At 42.1% G+C, this 14,745-nt stretch overlaps 1 protein-coding gene across 3 annotated transcripts; it reads right to left on the minus strand.

Annotated features, from left to right (window-relative positions):
- Nucleotides 1-55: 55 nt before the first annotated feature.
- Nucleotides 56-14,526, minus strand: LOC143209095 (5'-3' exonuclease PLD3). Of its 3 annotated transcripts, none has more exons than XM_076424337.1 (13): nucleotides 14,315-14,526; nucleotides 10,331-10,460; nucleotides 9,942-10,184; nucleotides 9,116-9,300; nucleotides 8,625-8,973; nucleotides 6,746-6,880; nucleotides 6,342-6,533; nucleotides 6,044-6,172; nucleotides 5,819-5,958; nucleotides 5,582-5,747; nucleotides 5,150-5,291; nucleotides 541-5,075; nucleotides 56-194 (listed from the first exon to the last, which is right to left on the minus strand). In XM_076424337.1, exons 2-12 carry the CDS (start codon nucleotides 10,445-10,447, stop codon nucleotides 4,879-4,881), a joined length of 1,995 nt encoding a protein of 664 aa, XP_076280452.1. In that variant the 5' UTR covers nucleotides 10,448-10,460; nucleotides 14,315-14,526; the 3' UTR covers nucleotides 56-194; nucleotides 541-4,878. The 3 variants fall into 3 exon arrangements, with proteins under 3 accessions (XP_076280452.1, XP_076280453.1, XP_076280451.1); XM_076424338.1 differs by lacking the exon at nucleotides 14,315-14,526 and adding an exon at nucleotides 12,431-14,233; XM_076424336.1 differs by lacking the exon at nucleotides 14,315-14,526 and adding an exon at nucleotides 12,359-14,233.
- Between the last annotated feature and the right edge of the window lie 219 nt (nucleotides 14,527-14,745).

The following is a 14,745-nucleotide window of genomic DNA, read 5'->3' on the forward strand; positions in this document are numbered from 1 at the left end:
TTTCGACCTTTATCTGCTCGGTCGACCCCTTTTTTGCTTGCTAGCATTTATCTTCCCCCTGAGAAAGGGGAGGAAAGGAAACACGGCGAAAAATGTCCAAAATTACACGTCCTGTTCACGATGCAGCGCTTCGGAAATGAATTTCTTTTTATAAGATATCAGTCTCCCTTTGTTCATCCTAACGTTCGTATATTCTTCACAAGAAATGGACACATTCTTTGAATTCGTATCTTTTAGTTTGAACAAGATGCAACGTAGAAACCGTTGCTGTTTTATTCCTCTTTATGGCAAAACTGCAAGGATGCCAATATACTAACAAGTAACTTACGACATTGTGCGCGACAGCGACTTTCGCGACATGTGTAAACGCCTCTGAGATAACGGCCAGCAAGTTGACAGTTGCTGTCAGAGAACGAAATAATGTGTAAACAATATTTTACTTTCAACAAGTGTACACACCTGCGCAAGTTGCTCTTGAAATAAAACGCCGCAAGTTACTTGCTAGTGTATTCGCGCCTTAAGAAACGAGCACGGCCTTACCGGTGTGCGAGGAGCGTGTAAAACGATGGTCGATCAATGACAATGGACGAAGCGACGTCGTATTTGACAGAGTGCAGGGCCACGCGCGAGAGGCAAGACGGCCGAAACGCTCACTGAAAAGACGAGTTTTCGACTGGGCGAGTTCCAACGGATCATGGACGCGCGCAACGTTCTAAGTCCGCCCGGCAGCTCTCGAAGAAGCGTCATTTGCGCTGGCAACTATACATGTATCGCCGCTTCTGCGGCGACCATACACTATACTCGAGTACTCTACACCACTCCCCGCATCTCGAGGTTCAGCAACAATCAAAACACCTTTGCCAGTGTCGCGATTCGCGCTCCTGGAATTCGTGTTGTCTACCATTGAACGATTGATGGAGCTCGTCTCCGTTCGTCCGACGATCGAACAGGAATCGCGCTCGCAATGTCAGCGAAAATTACCGGCACAAAAATTCCCTGTGGTTTTATATTTGCTTCTCTTTATGCAATTTCTACCGTTTCGTCACCGACGCGTCGCGGCGACGCCTCGTTTTCGATATCACGCGACTTTTTCCGAGGACTTGTTCGACGTTTCCATCTCGTTGTAACGGTAATGCGGTTGGTAGTATGAAATGCCGATTGCCCGTTGTTGCGAATGATGGTAAAAATTGTGAAGATAGGAAAAGAGTCTCGGCTGATGCTATGGAACATAACATGGAACTTAAATGGTGTCGAAGAGCACATCTTGTGTAGGTGGAGGCGTTTCAGAGATTTTGCGACGAGTTTGATTATTTTAAATGGAGTGACCTACTTTCTGTATTGCAAATCGATATAGCATCGAATTCTGAGGAAAAATGTATTGACCTTCGCGTGTCCAAAACGTCTTCACATAATGAAATCATTTTTAATACGCTGCCTGCAAACTAAAGTAGGTGCTCGAACCGATGTCTTTCCTAGCTACTTTAGCTTCCAGGCAACAACTTAAAAATTATTTAGTAGCCTGGAGACATTTGGAACACTCAAAAATTAATACATATTTACCCAGATTTATAATATATAATGTAGGTCACACCATATTAAAAAATCAAGAAGACCTTGAACCCACAAAATAGTCACGCGCATAACGACTCGTGCTACTCGACATTATTCAAATTTCACAGATCACGATTTAATCATCTGTAATCGGAGCTTAGTATTCGTTCGAGATGATCACGTTCGACATCAAGCAGGGGTCAATTTTTTCACGGGAATAGTGCGCAAATTGCCAACATGATGACACGGAATGTAAACGCGGAGTCTGCCCGCTGATCATAACGTTTTCATTGCTGATTAATTTTTATTTATTCGTTCAATCAGCCATACAAATTCATCCGGCGTGTGTGCGTATGTATGCATGATGGGTCGCACCCGACAAACTTATAAATGTCAGAAATGCGATGACGAAGATAATTAAGGCGACCGATGAAAACGCGGATTTCTTTCTATCGATAAAGGCTTGTAACCCGCATCACTGTCCTAATAAGGCTACATTTTCCTGGTTCGGTACGGCAAAAAATTTCCCAGACAGTATTTCTGCGTTGATTTATGTCAATTGTGCGATGATGTCCCGACGAAGCTTTGAAACCTTCCCAACCGGATTTTTCTCAACCGGAAACATTGCAAATGCCACCGGCTGCAAGCAGGCAGATCGACCATTAGGATACGCGTGCTTCATTCGGTTGCGTCATTGTGATGATTTAGATCGAATAATTCATCGATCGAACGAACGCGGGGCCGAAGCAGTTCCACCGACACAGTCGTACAGCGGTCCACAACATCGTTTTAGCAGTTGAAGAGTCTAATTTGTAATTATTTCACGTGTATATAAATGCACGTGGTACGTGAGTAAGAACCGTGTAGTAAGAATTTAAGGATCCGTGATTAAGGATCTGCGAATATACGACTCCGTGTACACAGATCCGGTCGGCACGTTCGAGTCCGACAACTGAGGCGTTATAGTTTTTGACACGGATTCGTAGTCGCAGATCCGTGTATGTACACGGAAGCGTGTTCACGAATCCATATTCACGTACTACACGGTTCACGTAGCACATGTATTTTAGTACACGTTCAAAACCGCGATCTCTAATTTGTACACGGAAACACCTTGAACGGAATTATTATCTGAATATGGATAATGCTCATTATCTTAAAATTATCACTCGTTAGTACCGTTGTAACATTTAATTGCAACGCAGAGAACATTAAACGATCCGACTTTTTATGCGATGCGGTCTTAACTAGATCGTTTTCCGATGTATACCAAAGAAAAAATAAAGTATCGGTTGTGACGCTACCATTCATGATAATAATGAAGTACTATGGTACAATTAAAAATAGAATTATCATTAAAAAGCAAATCTATACTGCCGAGTACTTTAAATCTGTATTCTTTGATTTAATATTCTACTTCGTTAGTAATTTATTTTATTTTATATCCTTTATCATTCAGGGTTGAACCATGGCTGCTAATATCATTATCGAATATTTATATCGATCCTGACCTGCTTAATCCTGATTTTAGACCACTGTGAGTCGCAGCGAAATTTACGCGTTTCGTTACGTGAATCCGGATTGCTATACCAATACGCGCTTATTACATTTATTACGCGGAAATAAGTGTATCGGTGCAAGTGGGCGGTCGTGGAAGGGAAGCACAAATAAAACACAAAGGCGGATCGTAATAACTGGTCATGCGGTAATAAACAGGATGCTAAAACTTGCCTATTGGAAAGATCGTCGGAAAATTGAAAAGAAACGAACGAAACAGAAGACGGTAGCGTAACGTACCGGGACCGGGACTCGACGCGTTTCGAATTGGCGTCGACGTCAATGTTATATGATTGCTCCGAGTTATCTTCATCTAACTAAGATCTTCGATTTTTCACGGTACACTAACTTGCCATTTCGACGAATTGACTGTATGGGTTATCTCGCTGACACGTGCGCTGCGAATAAAATCAACGATACTTTACGTCGTCGGGTGATCTCGAATTACCGTTCCCATCTCGTGTTCAAAATATCGTTTATTTTCTTTAAAAAAAATCGTAAAACCGTTCGGATAATTTTACGACGTCTCGAATCGGTAATAACATTTTTGTCGGGACGAGGATCGCTCGGACATACGCAAAGATCGCTTATTCAGGCGTTCGAATCTCCGCGATCCGTAGCCTGGAGAGATTGCGAGATATTGTATATGTATTAAGAAATTGTTCGGAAACAACGATCCGCAGAACGAAATCGATCGGGAAAACGTATGTATCTCTGTGCAGTGAGTTGGTTATGTTTTACAAATCGATAAATCACACAAACGAGCAGTTGTTACATTAATGTCACGTTGTAGAATTCTTTCGGAGCAAAAAATTACGCAGATTTCCATGCAATTTACGTAACGCCGAGAGACACTCGAGGCAGGCTTTTTGCGGAGACACACGCAAATTGTCTTTTGTTTACGATTGAAACTGCGAGCTGTGGTGTCGCGTCGGACCGCTGCATATACATATATGTATATGTATTGTGGATTTTTGCTCGTGCAAACATAATATGACGTGGAGATGACTGGATCGGTTTGCCATCGGAAAACTTACGTTCTAAAAATGACGGAGAGATTTTTTTGAAATTTCGAGAAGGCGTGGAACGTCACCGTTTGCCCGAGTGGTCGCCGGGTTCAGAGTTTTTGCGGCAGCGAGGGCGCGCATCGCAGAAACCTTCGTTACCTTTAAACATCGCTTTCGTGATTATGATTATATTCGCCGGCGCTTACGTGCGCGCCGAACAATGATGTACTCTCGTCTTTCGAGCCGATCTCTCTTAGAAAACATTTGCAAGGGCACTTGAGCCAAGGCACACGGGCGGTTACGTTATGTAAGATTATACTCGTATGTTTAAAATTTCAGTTGTGTGCGTCTCTCGTGCGATCGACGAGCGGGGACGACGGTCGAGGAGGAGTAACGCGATGAGAGGGAGGAAGGAGGACCGTCGAGGAGAGAGGAGAGGAATGGAGAGAAACGGTCTGCCGATGAAAAAATAAAGGAAAAACGGAGATAAAGGAATCATCGAAAGGAAGACGAGCGTGCACGTATCGGTGTGCGCGACGCACGCGGAACAAACAGAACATCCGCTCGAAGGTGATATTTGCAGAGTTCGGACAACCGTAACCAAGTGTTTCGTAGAACGAGGAGAGAAAAAAAAATGGGGGGAGAAGAAGTTTGCGAATGACGAGAGAGCTAACATTTAGGAGCTCCGTGTCGGACGCTAACCAGCCAGAAATGATCCTCGTTTTTCCGATTGGCCGATCCCTCATTAACAAAGCCACCGTTGTCACGCTAGCATGTAGTTCGACGAGCGCGAGTAGTAGTCGTCCCCGATAGCACCTGTCGGAACTCTCGCGTCCAGCAGACTGTTGTTCAGAGCGTAGGCGTACTGGGAGGACCAATCACGGAGAAAAATCTTCTCCAATTGCTGGCGGAGATTGTCCGGCGTCTGGTCCCCGACCGTCTCGAACACCGTACCTACACCTACGGCGCAAAGTCGATGGTCATCGCAAAGTAAACAGTAGGAGGAAAATACAGAGAACAAGAGGTTTACTCACCGGCGGTGGTTGTGAAGTAATCACCGGACCAGTTGCTGGTACCCACGTACGCCGCGGTGTCCGTCACCATGTACTTGTTGTGGTTCACCCTAGAGAACGGGATCTTGTCGAACCGGGAGTTGGTGGGCACCACGAATCTCCTCTGAAACAAAAAGGAATGCGAGCGTTGAATAGATAAGACGTCACTCGTCGCGTCATATTAACGTTGCAAGCTGGAAGCATTGGCACAGAGGCGGTAGAAAAATATGGAAGGTAGTCCTACGTTTCACATCGTTCTTCCGTATAGACTGAAAGATAAGCGAGATATGCCTTCCATGTTTGGTCAATAAGAGGGAGATGGATTTCTTTCTATGTGTTTGGACACGGAAGACCGTCTTCGGTATTTGGGCAACCGCAGGCTGTGCCATCTCCCGAGCTGCCTACGATACCAACCACTTCGATTTTCACTCCCGGGTAGCTGCCGGTCAATTCTACCAGCGACTTCAGGAACGGGATCTCCGATTTTCGCGAATGCTTCCACGAGGAGATCAACAGCCGCACTTTGATTTTCCGCTCGACAGCTGCGGCTCGCAGTGCGTCGTCTATCCTTGGCCAATACCTGCTCAAATAACCTCGTGATACAGCAAAGCCTCTCATGCCCCATCATCCGAATATCCTTTCATTACGTACCTCAGTTTAGTGGTGTATATCGTCAAAGGAAAATAGTCCATCACCGCGATGTAGATAAATTGCTCCGCTCTCTCGATGCAATAAAGAATAGCATCAACATCCTCGGTCCTACCATTTGGCGAGAAAGGCGGGGGCGCGCTCTAAAACATACGTAGCGTCGAAACCGTTTTCATTTTCTAAACTGAGCCTCTTACACACAATCTACGATTGATTGATCATACTGACCGATATGAACGTTCGATACCTATCGTCTCTGTACGTAAAGTCGATCGGCGTTTTTTCATTGATGTGGGTGGTGACCGAGTCTGGCCAGACTGCCGGCACTTTACCATCTTCCGCTATCATCCAGTAAACCTGGGGAATATTAACTTGCGATTTCATCGAATTTGAATAACGAGAAATGATCATACAGTCTCGTAACATCAAGGCAGGACGAGCGTAACAGGAAATGTCACGTCGGGTTCGAAGATTGTGGCCTTGTAAGTACTTCGTAAACTTCCCCGACAGCGGGAAACTGACTTACGTCAAATATCTTAGCATAATCATTTGCCAGGCAGCTACAGTTCAAAGCTAGCAGGCCGAGTTCCTTCACCTGGGTGAGCGATCGCCAATCCATGTTCGCCGAACCGACGTACACGTGCGTTCTATCGATCAGCCAGAGCTTCGTGTGCAGCACTCCTGATCCGAACAGCGCCACCAAGTTCAGACTCTTCACCTGTTTCAATTCTCATGAACTTTCCGGATATCTTTTCACTTTTGTTCGCTTCGTGTGCAAACAAACGTGTTTTTTCCGAGAAAGGGTGAACCATAGAGGTGTGCGGGACCGGGACGGAATTCCCGAAAATGTTCGGGTATTTTCGGGAATATTTCGAACATTTTCGGGAATCCCGTCCCGGTTTCGCACACTTCTAGCGAACGAACGTTTACCTTGGCATTTGCTTTCTTCGCTAGGATCTCGGTGTCGATATTTGGGCTGACCTGGGACGGCATGTTCTGCGCGATCCGCAACGCGATGTTGCGGTCTTTCCCCGCTTCGAGGAGCAAACGAAATATTTCCTCGCCCTGGAAAATGATCGGTTCGAATCGCATGCGGAAGTCACGGTACAGAAAACCGCTTCCCCAAAACGAGTATGCAAATCTTGTACTATACATATTCAAAAGCACTAACGATTACCCTGCGGATTTCACGCATTTACGGAAGAAACAAATATGTAGGTAAACTTCAAAACAGTAATAAGATTACACAATTTCCAGAACGTCAACATATTACTTCCTACTCTATAAACTTTCTAAAAGCATGAAGACGATTGTATTTGGCCCCTGTTGCTTACGATCGATGATAGTAAAATTTATTATGCATAAAGATCCGCAGTCTACTATTGCGTAAAATTAAATACGAAGTTTCACGATCCCGTTCCTCGTGTCGTTTTTAGACGCCAACTTTTGGGCTCTTTATTGCAGTGCTCAACGGCGCACAGTGGACCAAATCGACGCGCTAGCTGTTCATGAGCTAAAAAATGAGTCCTCATATCGATTTTTAACCAATGCACTGTGATTCTTAAATGTCCATTACATTCGAAAACGATAATATCAATTAAAGTTATTAAAAACTCTTGTTACAATAAGCGTTCAAAGATCAAACTTTTTCAGGTACGATTTATCACCGAAAAAATTCCGTTTCTTCATAACGATGTCCTGGAAAACCTACTGAAGATTAAGTGCCCAATTTTTTTTTTATGAATAATGTATATCTATGTTGAGAACGCCCCAGGAACTAAACGTTAATGTTCATAATCTATTATTTAAAAAACTGCTTAGTCAACTAAGGAAAATCGTCAAAGTTTTTCACCTTTAACAAGGGATAAGTTAAAATGTAACCGGAAGTAACCGCTCTAACAAAGTAGAACATTTTCAGCAACATCTCCTCTAAAAGTTCCTGTAAAGTTCTCGTCCCAGCTCGTCCCAGTTCGGAAATGATGGTTTAATAGTTTAAAGCGTCGCGTGACACGCAATTCCGCGGCGAGTTATAGTTTCGCGATCGCTCCAGTTCGGTTTTGAATTAACGAAATTCGAACGTTGTTGAAAAGATATTGCGGTCTTTGGTTTTTAACTATTTATTAAATATAAAATTGTCTTCAATGCCTGAACAGCCAGTTTTCAATTATTATTCATCATTCACACGATATTTCAGACATTTCCGGTGGTGTGACAAAAGAATGTTTCGTACAAAAAGTAATCAGTAATTAGTCTTCTACAAATTCCAATACAAAAAATTTAAAAAATTTTTTCTATGTAATCAAAAATTGAGGTCACCTTGATTATTTATTTATCACTATATATTTTTTATTTAATAACATTATAGCTGACGCTAAGACGAATTCAACGAGCTATTTAATGTGATCTTTAAGTTTTGAAATAATGGTGAAATAGGCGTGAACAGCTACCGAGCCATTCTGGCCCACTGTGCGGCGCGGCGTTTGAAGCTGTGTTGCCTGTTTAAAATTCGTACAGTATGTGCCGAGAAAAACGAATCTCGTCAACATTTGTTCCTCGACTTGTTTAAACAGAAAATATCATTTCGAACGCTTTAGAAACACATTTCAGACTGGCACAAGAGGTTCTTAAAGACACAGAGACAGAAGTGCCTACATATTACAAATACGGCCTGAACAAAATATTGACATTCGTGTATGCGAAACGTGCAAGAAGGAATGACACAATCTATGAAAGAATAGTACAAGACTTAGATACTCGTTTCTAAAGCGCGATTCTCAATAAAGTCACCTTGTCGGTTCGTCCGAGTTACCTGTTTCGCGCTGTCATCCGGGTACACGTCCTCTCTCTTCAAAGTCCAATAGTACGAGGCTATTTCTATTCTATCTCTTGCCAGCGAGATCAATTCCGCCCACGAGTCATAGGTACTTCGCTGGAACGTAGCGTCACCGGTGTAATTCATACCAATCGGTATGCTCTCGACGAACGACAGATTGCAGCCGTCCATGCAACTTGAATCGAAACCGAAACGAGTGCTGTTCGAGGCGACCTTGTCCGCCGTGTGATCCAACAACGGCAATAAAACGACCAACACTATCAAAATTAAGATGATGGTGATTGGTATGCAACTGGGTCTGCACCATCCTTGCGCTCCTCCCCATCTATCATCGCCAAAAGCGCAAACAATCGAGGCCCGTGATTAATATCGTTCTCTTTCTCTTACTCTCTCCACCGAGCAATCAGGCTCGCCGTGAGCAATTGGAAACGCGTACGATCTCTACGATAGATAAAACGGTTACTAACTTGCCGTTCGTCAGGGAATCGTCGGCATCGTTTCGCAGCATGAAGCCGGACTGGTCCCATAAATCGTAATCGTCGTCGGGCACCAGGCTGCTGTTGTGAACAACCGCACCGCCACTGCCAACCCCGCTGCCGCCGGTGACGCAACTCGAGGGATTCGTCTCTAATCTCACGTTCTCGGACACCGTCTGCAACGCGAGACGCCAATTAGTCGAACAAATTAGCTGAGGCGACAGAAAATTAGCTAACGCGCCGAGACGAAAAGCTGCGAGTCGAAAATTGGAGTCGAAGTGAAATTTCACTTCCTCTCGACTCACTCGGGGCGTCATCATAAACTGTCGACGACTTAAACATTGCGATATCTCTTTACAAATAGATTTTATGCATTCACGACGAAAACGAGTAGATGGAACATGAAACAGTAGGAAGATAAAAGGAATTTAAAAGTATCGATATACTAATATCAATGTATAAAAATTAGTAAGGAAAGGAACATTTTAATTGATGCAGAAAATTTTGATGTTGCACAAAGATCGGCAGTCTATAACTATATCTTTAATTTTAGAACTGTGCTGAACAATTGGACCTTGTTTGATCGATTTTGTAACCGTACCAGAATCTAGAACACAGACCTTGTCCTCGAAGGGTTAAAATATCATCGGGACCCCTTTAGGATGTCTTTCAGAGCTGCGTCTAATTTCATTTCGATTTAAAAGGAATGGGTTTCTGTTATTTCTGTTTGACATTTTGAGTCGGACACGATATGATAGGGCAAGGGGTGAACTCGCAATTCGCAGTAGAAACGAACGAGACACGTCCTGGTACGTACAGAGAGTTTATGTTTGACGAAAGCGGTCTTGTTCCTGCGATGCGGCAGCAAGACGACCACATCCTGATCCTTGGCATCTTCCTTCGCATACTTCGTGTAGGATTTCACCGTGGAGGAAGCTCCCTTGGAGACGGCAGCGTTCGCGGGATTTATCGAGTCCTCGTCCCTTACGGAGCATTTCGAATACGCGATGTTCCTCACGTTGTTGTTTCCACCGTACGAAACGTTGTGCGTGTTGTTCACCTTGGGAATCGAATATCGTGCGATCAGTAGGAATACCAGGGTTGTACATTCCCGCCATTTAGACACGACTGTGTCGTTGTCTCTCAGCGATTTGGAACCATCCGATCAATGGGGTATAAGCACAGTAAAACTCGCGAGAAGCTTACTTGTACCAAGATGTGACAAGCTTGGGAGGCGATCTGAAAGAGACCATCCTGCAAGTTGCGGCCCGTGTGCTCGGAACTTTCGGTACGACTGCTACCCTTCCAGCCGAAGAACGACATCCCTACGGATCCGCTAAAACGAAAATGCTGTTCTTTATTTCGCGAAGCGAATGTCAACCCTTTGCTCTCTTTTCCTCAACTACGACGATTGGAACTTCTTTTTCGTTCAAAATTTCTTAGAAAAATATCCTCTGTCTAACAAAGAATTCTAAAAATGATGAAACTTTGGGGATATGCAGTGCACATGTAGGTACGTATCACGCGATATCTTTTTACTGCCCAAGTTCAGTTCAAGCGGGTGATATTGACCCTTGAAAATTCGGATATTTTTCGAAGCTGAAAAATTGACAAATGTTTCAAAGAAATCATATAAAAAAAAATTTTGTCTGAGATTCGAAAAATCGTAAAATATCCCAATTTTCAAGGGTCGATTTCATCCCCTTAAAATGAATTTGGACAATAAAATAAATCGTGTAATACATATTCCCAAAGTTTTGGTAGTTGCTTGAATTTTGGTTTTCGGGATCATTCCTTGTAAATTATATCGATAACAGAGAATACAATATTACTGCAGTTCGACAGAAATGAATACCGCGCATATTTAGTCAATTTTGATTACAATCTTCATAGTGCAAGGGGTTAAACAAGTTCTTGGAACCTATCAACAGTCTACTTTCTACGAACACTTGTAAAATCCTGCCGAGATCGTCGACACAGATATATGCACATTTGAGATCTGGTTGATGAAAAGTAAATAGACGATGTCAGCAACAATTTTCTTACACTTTAAAATATAAAACTATCTTCCCGAAGAACACGGCAGAATTAAATTCGAAAGAACACGATTAAAAAATGACGTTGTTCCACCTGATTCGATTGCTTCGGAAATATTAAGTCAAGCCATAAGTTTTGTGTCGTTTCTGATCGCTATTTTACTTAGGCTATATTTTTATAGAAACTTCTATGTCTACAAGAATCCTCTCGTCGTCGTAAAATGTGTATTCGAAGCGAGTAAAAAGATGTTTACTATCTAGAAAAAGTCAAAGGACGAGAGTTAAGAAATTAATTTCTAGCATCCACTGTTGGGCAATAAATAAATTTATTTAAATAAATAAAAATTTAAATAACAAGTTATTTATTATTTGAGCAAGTCTAAATGAATTATTTAAAATAATAAAGTTAATTGCTATTTACAAATTATTATTTTTACAAATAATAAATTAAATTGTATTTTTTATAGACAGTCGGGCTCTTCGGACGGGCCCGACCACTGGCGGTATACCTAAAAAGGTTGCTATAGCAGACAAAAAACGAGCACGTGTTCATTGTATATAAAGAATACAAGAAATAACAGAAGATCAAAAACTATTTATTTGATTTCCACCTGAATCCAAGTAATAAATAATCTTTTATTTGCATATCAGAAATAATAATTTATTTAAATAAAAAGTTTAGTTATTATTTGCAATTAAAATCACACGTTCATTTATTATTTAATTATTTACTATTCAAAATAATATTTGCCCAACACTAGCATCGCGTGCTGTATGAATTTAAAACGAACAACACGCTTACAAAACAATTGTGACGCACAGAGAAAACGTTTCGAGTGCAAGCAAGTGGTAAACATGGTTTTCTAGAGCAAGATCGGCTCGTCCAACTTCGCTCGATGATAAACGTTTGGCAAACGCGAGGCAGAAGCATGTTCATTCAGAAACGATGGAATTATTCAAACTTTACTTTTAAAGCGTCAAAACACGTCACGACTAATGGTGGGATGACCTAATACATGTAAATCTGCTTGCTGGATCTCCCGATTCGAAACAAGTTTGTCGAAGAAATCACGTGAATCGAAGCGCAAAGATGGAGAACAGAAAAGAAACGGATGGATGACAGTACCAGAACCGGGCGGTTGTTGTCGCAGAAAATGCAGAATTGCGATAAGAAATGCGTGGCTCGGTAAAAACGTACCTCGGAAAAGAAACTGGGTAGCGAGCATTCGCAATGCGAACGTCGCTCCAGCCGTTGCGACTGTTGACTTACCTATCGACGTACTTTGCGGAACGACTACATGGTGTCGATCGAAAAGTCACGTTTGCTACGACGGACTTGCGCCCAAGAGCTTGCCGTGTCCTACATAAATTTCGACTTTCAACCACGATCCCACGACCATTTTCCTACATTCCAATTTCCCTCGTTGAACAACTTCAACTGCTTTATTTGGAGTATCTACTGTTTACTGGTATCGGCGTTCCTTCGGAAGGAAATCAATACGAAATTCTTTGCGTGCTTTTAATTAGCGATTCACACGTGTATTAGTCCGATTGCCTCCCGCCGCGTTTAGACTTCGATGCCTCGTGTACTTGCGAAAGGGATCGAGTATTTATTATCATTTTCACTTCGTAACAAATGGCAACGCTCCACTGTATCGTGAACATCTCAAACAACTTTCAACAACAAAACCAAATCAGACTCATGATGAAGATTTCAACTAGAATCAACTAAATCTTAATACGTGCTTGTTAAGTAAAACTACTATTCTATTCCCTTGTTAATGATAGTTAGCACTATTTCCACCAAAGGTGTCGAAATAAACTAAATAGACTGCAAATAAATCAATAAATTTTTTGAATTCTTTGAATATATAAAATGATCGGTGGCAAAAAAAATAAGTCGAAATAAGTGTACATAAGCTTGCGGTGAAAATAGTGTTGAAGAGAAATCATGCACATAAAATAAATATGAATTCCCCTTTTCCTTTAAGAATTTATTGCGACTGGGAGGGTCGCGAATATTTAAGCTGTGAAGAATATCACATGACAAAGGTTTAAATCACCCCTAAATACTTCTCGGTACGGGTCAAGACGAACAGGTGCTACACGAAACGAGGTTCCTGAACCAATTAAGTTCGATTTAGCCTACTCCCCTATATCCACGACTGAAAATACTACAATTTATGTGTCTCTCCAGCACGTTCTCGCGTGTTCGCGGATTCTTGAGAAGCAAATTTATTGCGCAGAATGTCTATTCACGTTTTTTACTGTCCGTCCGATGCGAATCTGTTGATCCACATTCGCGATACGACTATTTTTAAAATGCATGTTTTTTTTCTGCGCACCTGCGACGATCCTACGTGCAGTGATCTATATAAAGCATCGATTACGCTCAGTTATTTTATTCTCTATTCTTCGGAGAAATCGGTCGCGGTTGTGCAAGCGGAAATCAATAAAGGCGAAGCACTTGGTGGAAAGGAATCGAATCGAGTTGGTATCAACTCATTCCGGAGCACAATTCCTGAGACGCGACTCTGTATCGCAGCTATTATCATGAGAGTAAATTCTAAAGGGTTGAGGAGCGCGCTACCTGATTTATTATTCGCCAGCGAATTCAGAGAATCGTGCTTTATGGTTTAACAAAATATTGTTGTCGACAGAGCATACGCGAAATTGAATAACTCGTATAGGAACCCCATAGAGGTCGCTAACTCTGCGTAGCGAATTTTTATAGTGTGTGACGCGAGTCTGTGTTCGCTGATTCATGGTCGAACGAGACAATAGCGGATGAATTTGCTGACCGACGCCAACTGACGCTCAACGAAAGTCAAGGAAACAGCATAATTACTTTGATTAAGTCAAAATCTTGTGAGAAATTGTGAAGGTTTTAACTTGGTGTAACTGTTTGTCGCAACATTGTGACCTACAAAGCATCGGTGTGTGGAAAATTAAAGAAATTCAGACGAATAACCAGTGTAGCGTCATTTTTTTACGACGACGGAAAAATCTAACAATGAAAGAATACCAAAAAGAGTGTTGAGTCGGAGAAAAGAGAGGATCCCAATGTGACTACACTTTTTTAAAAAATGATAATGAATGTAATATATAAAATTGCTAATTTTTAAAAATACTCCGATTAAAATGCTTCACAAACCTCTTGGCGCCAAATAGTCAAAGGCTGTCTCACACTCCGCGGCGTCCCATTTTATCGTTTTTAAAAATACGTAGGAATGAATCAAACGAAATTCAAAACCTGTAACGACACAATTAAACCGTGATCTCAATTTAAAATAGCACCAGTTGGTGTATGAATAAATGCGCGTCGTCCGAAAGAAAACTTCCGGGTACAGTGCTCTTTGTGGCGGTTCCCCCACTCTACATTGAGGTCCAATAGTCCACCATGAACCAATAGAAAGACAGAATAAAAATCACTAGGTTCTTTACGATCTGATTGGATCCGGATTGAGAAGTAGAGGATATGTTGGTAGCTCTAGTTCCTAAATGTAGCGAGTGTAGAGAAATCTTGGGGGATTCATGGGATTAGTTAGAAACGTAGCTTATCAGAGATGTCTGATAACTCAGTTT

Source organism: Lasioglossum baleicum, chromosome 5, assembly GCF_051020765.1.
Source record: "Lasioglossum baleicum chromosome 5, iyLasBale1, whole genome shotgun sequence".
In the NCBI taxonomy this organism is placed as follows: Eukaryota; Metazoa; Arthropoda; class Insecta; order Hymenoptera; family Halictidae; genus Lasioglossum; species Lasioglossum baleicum.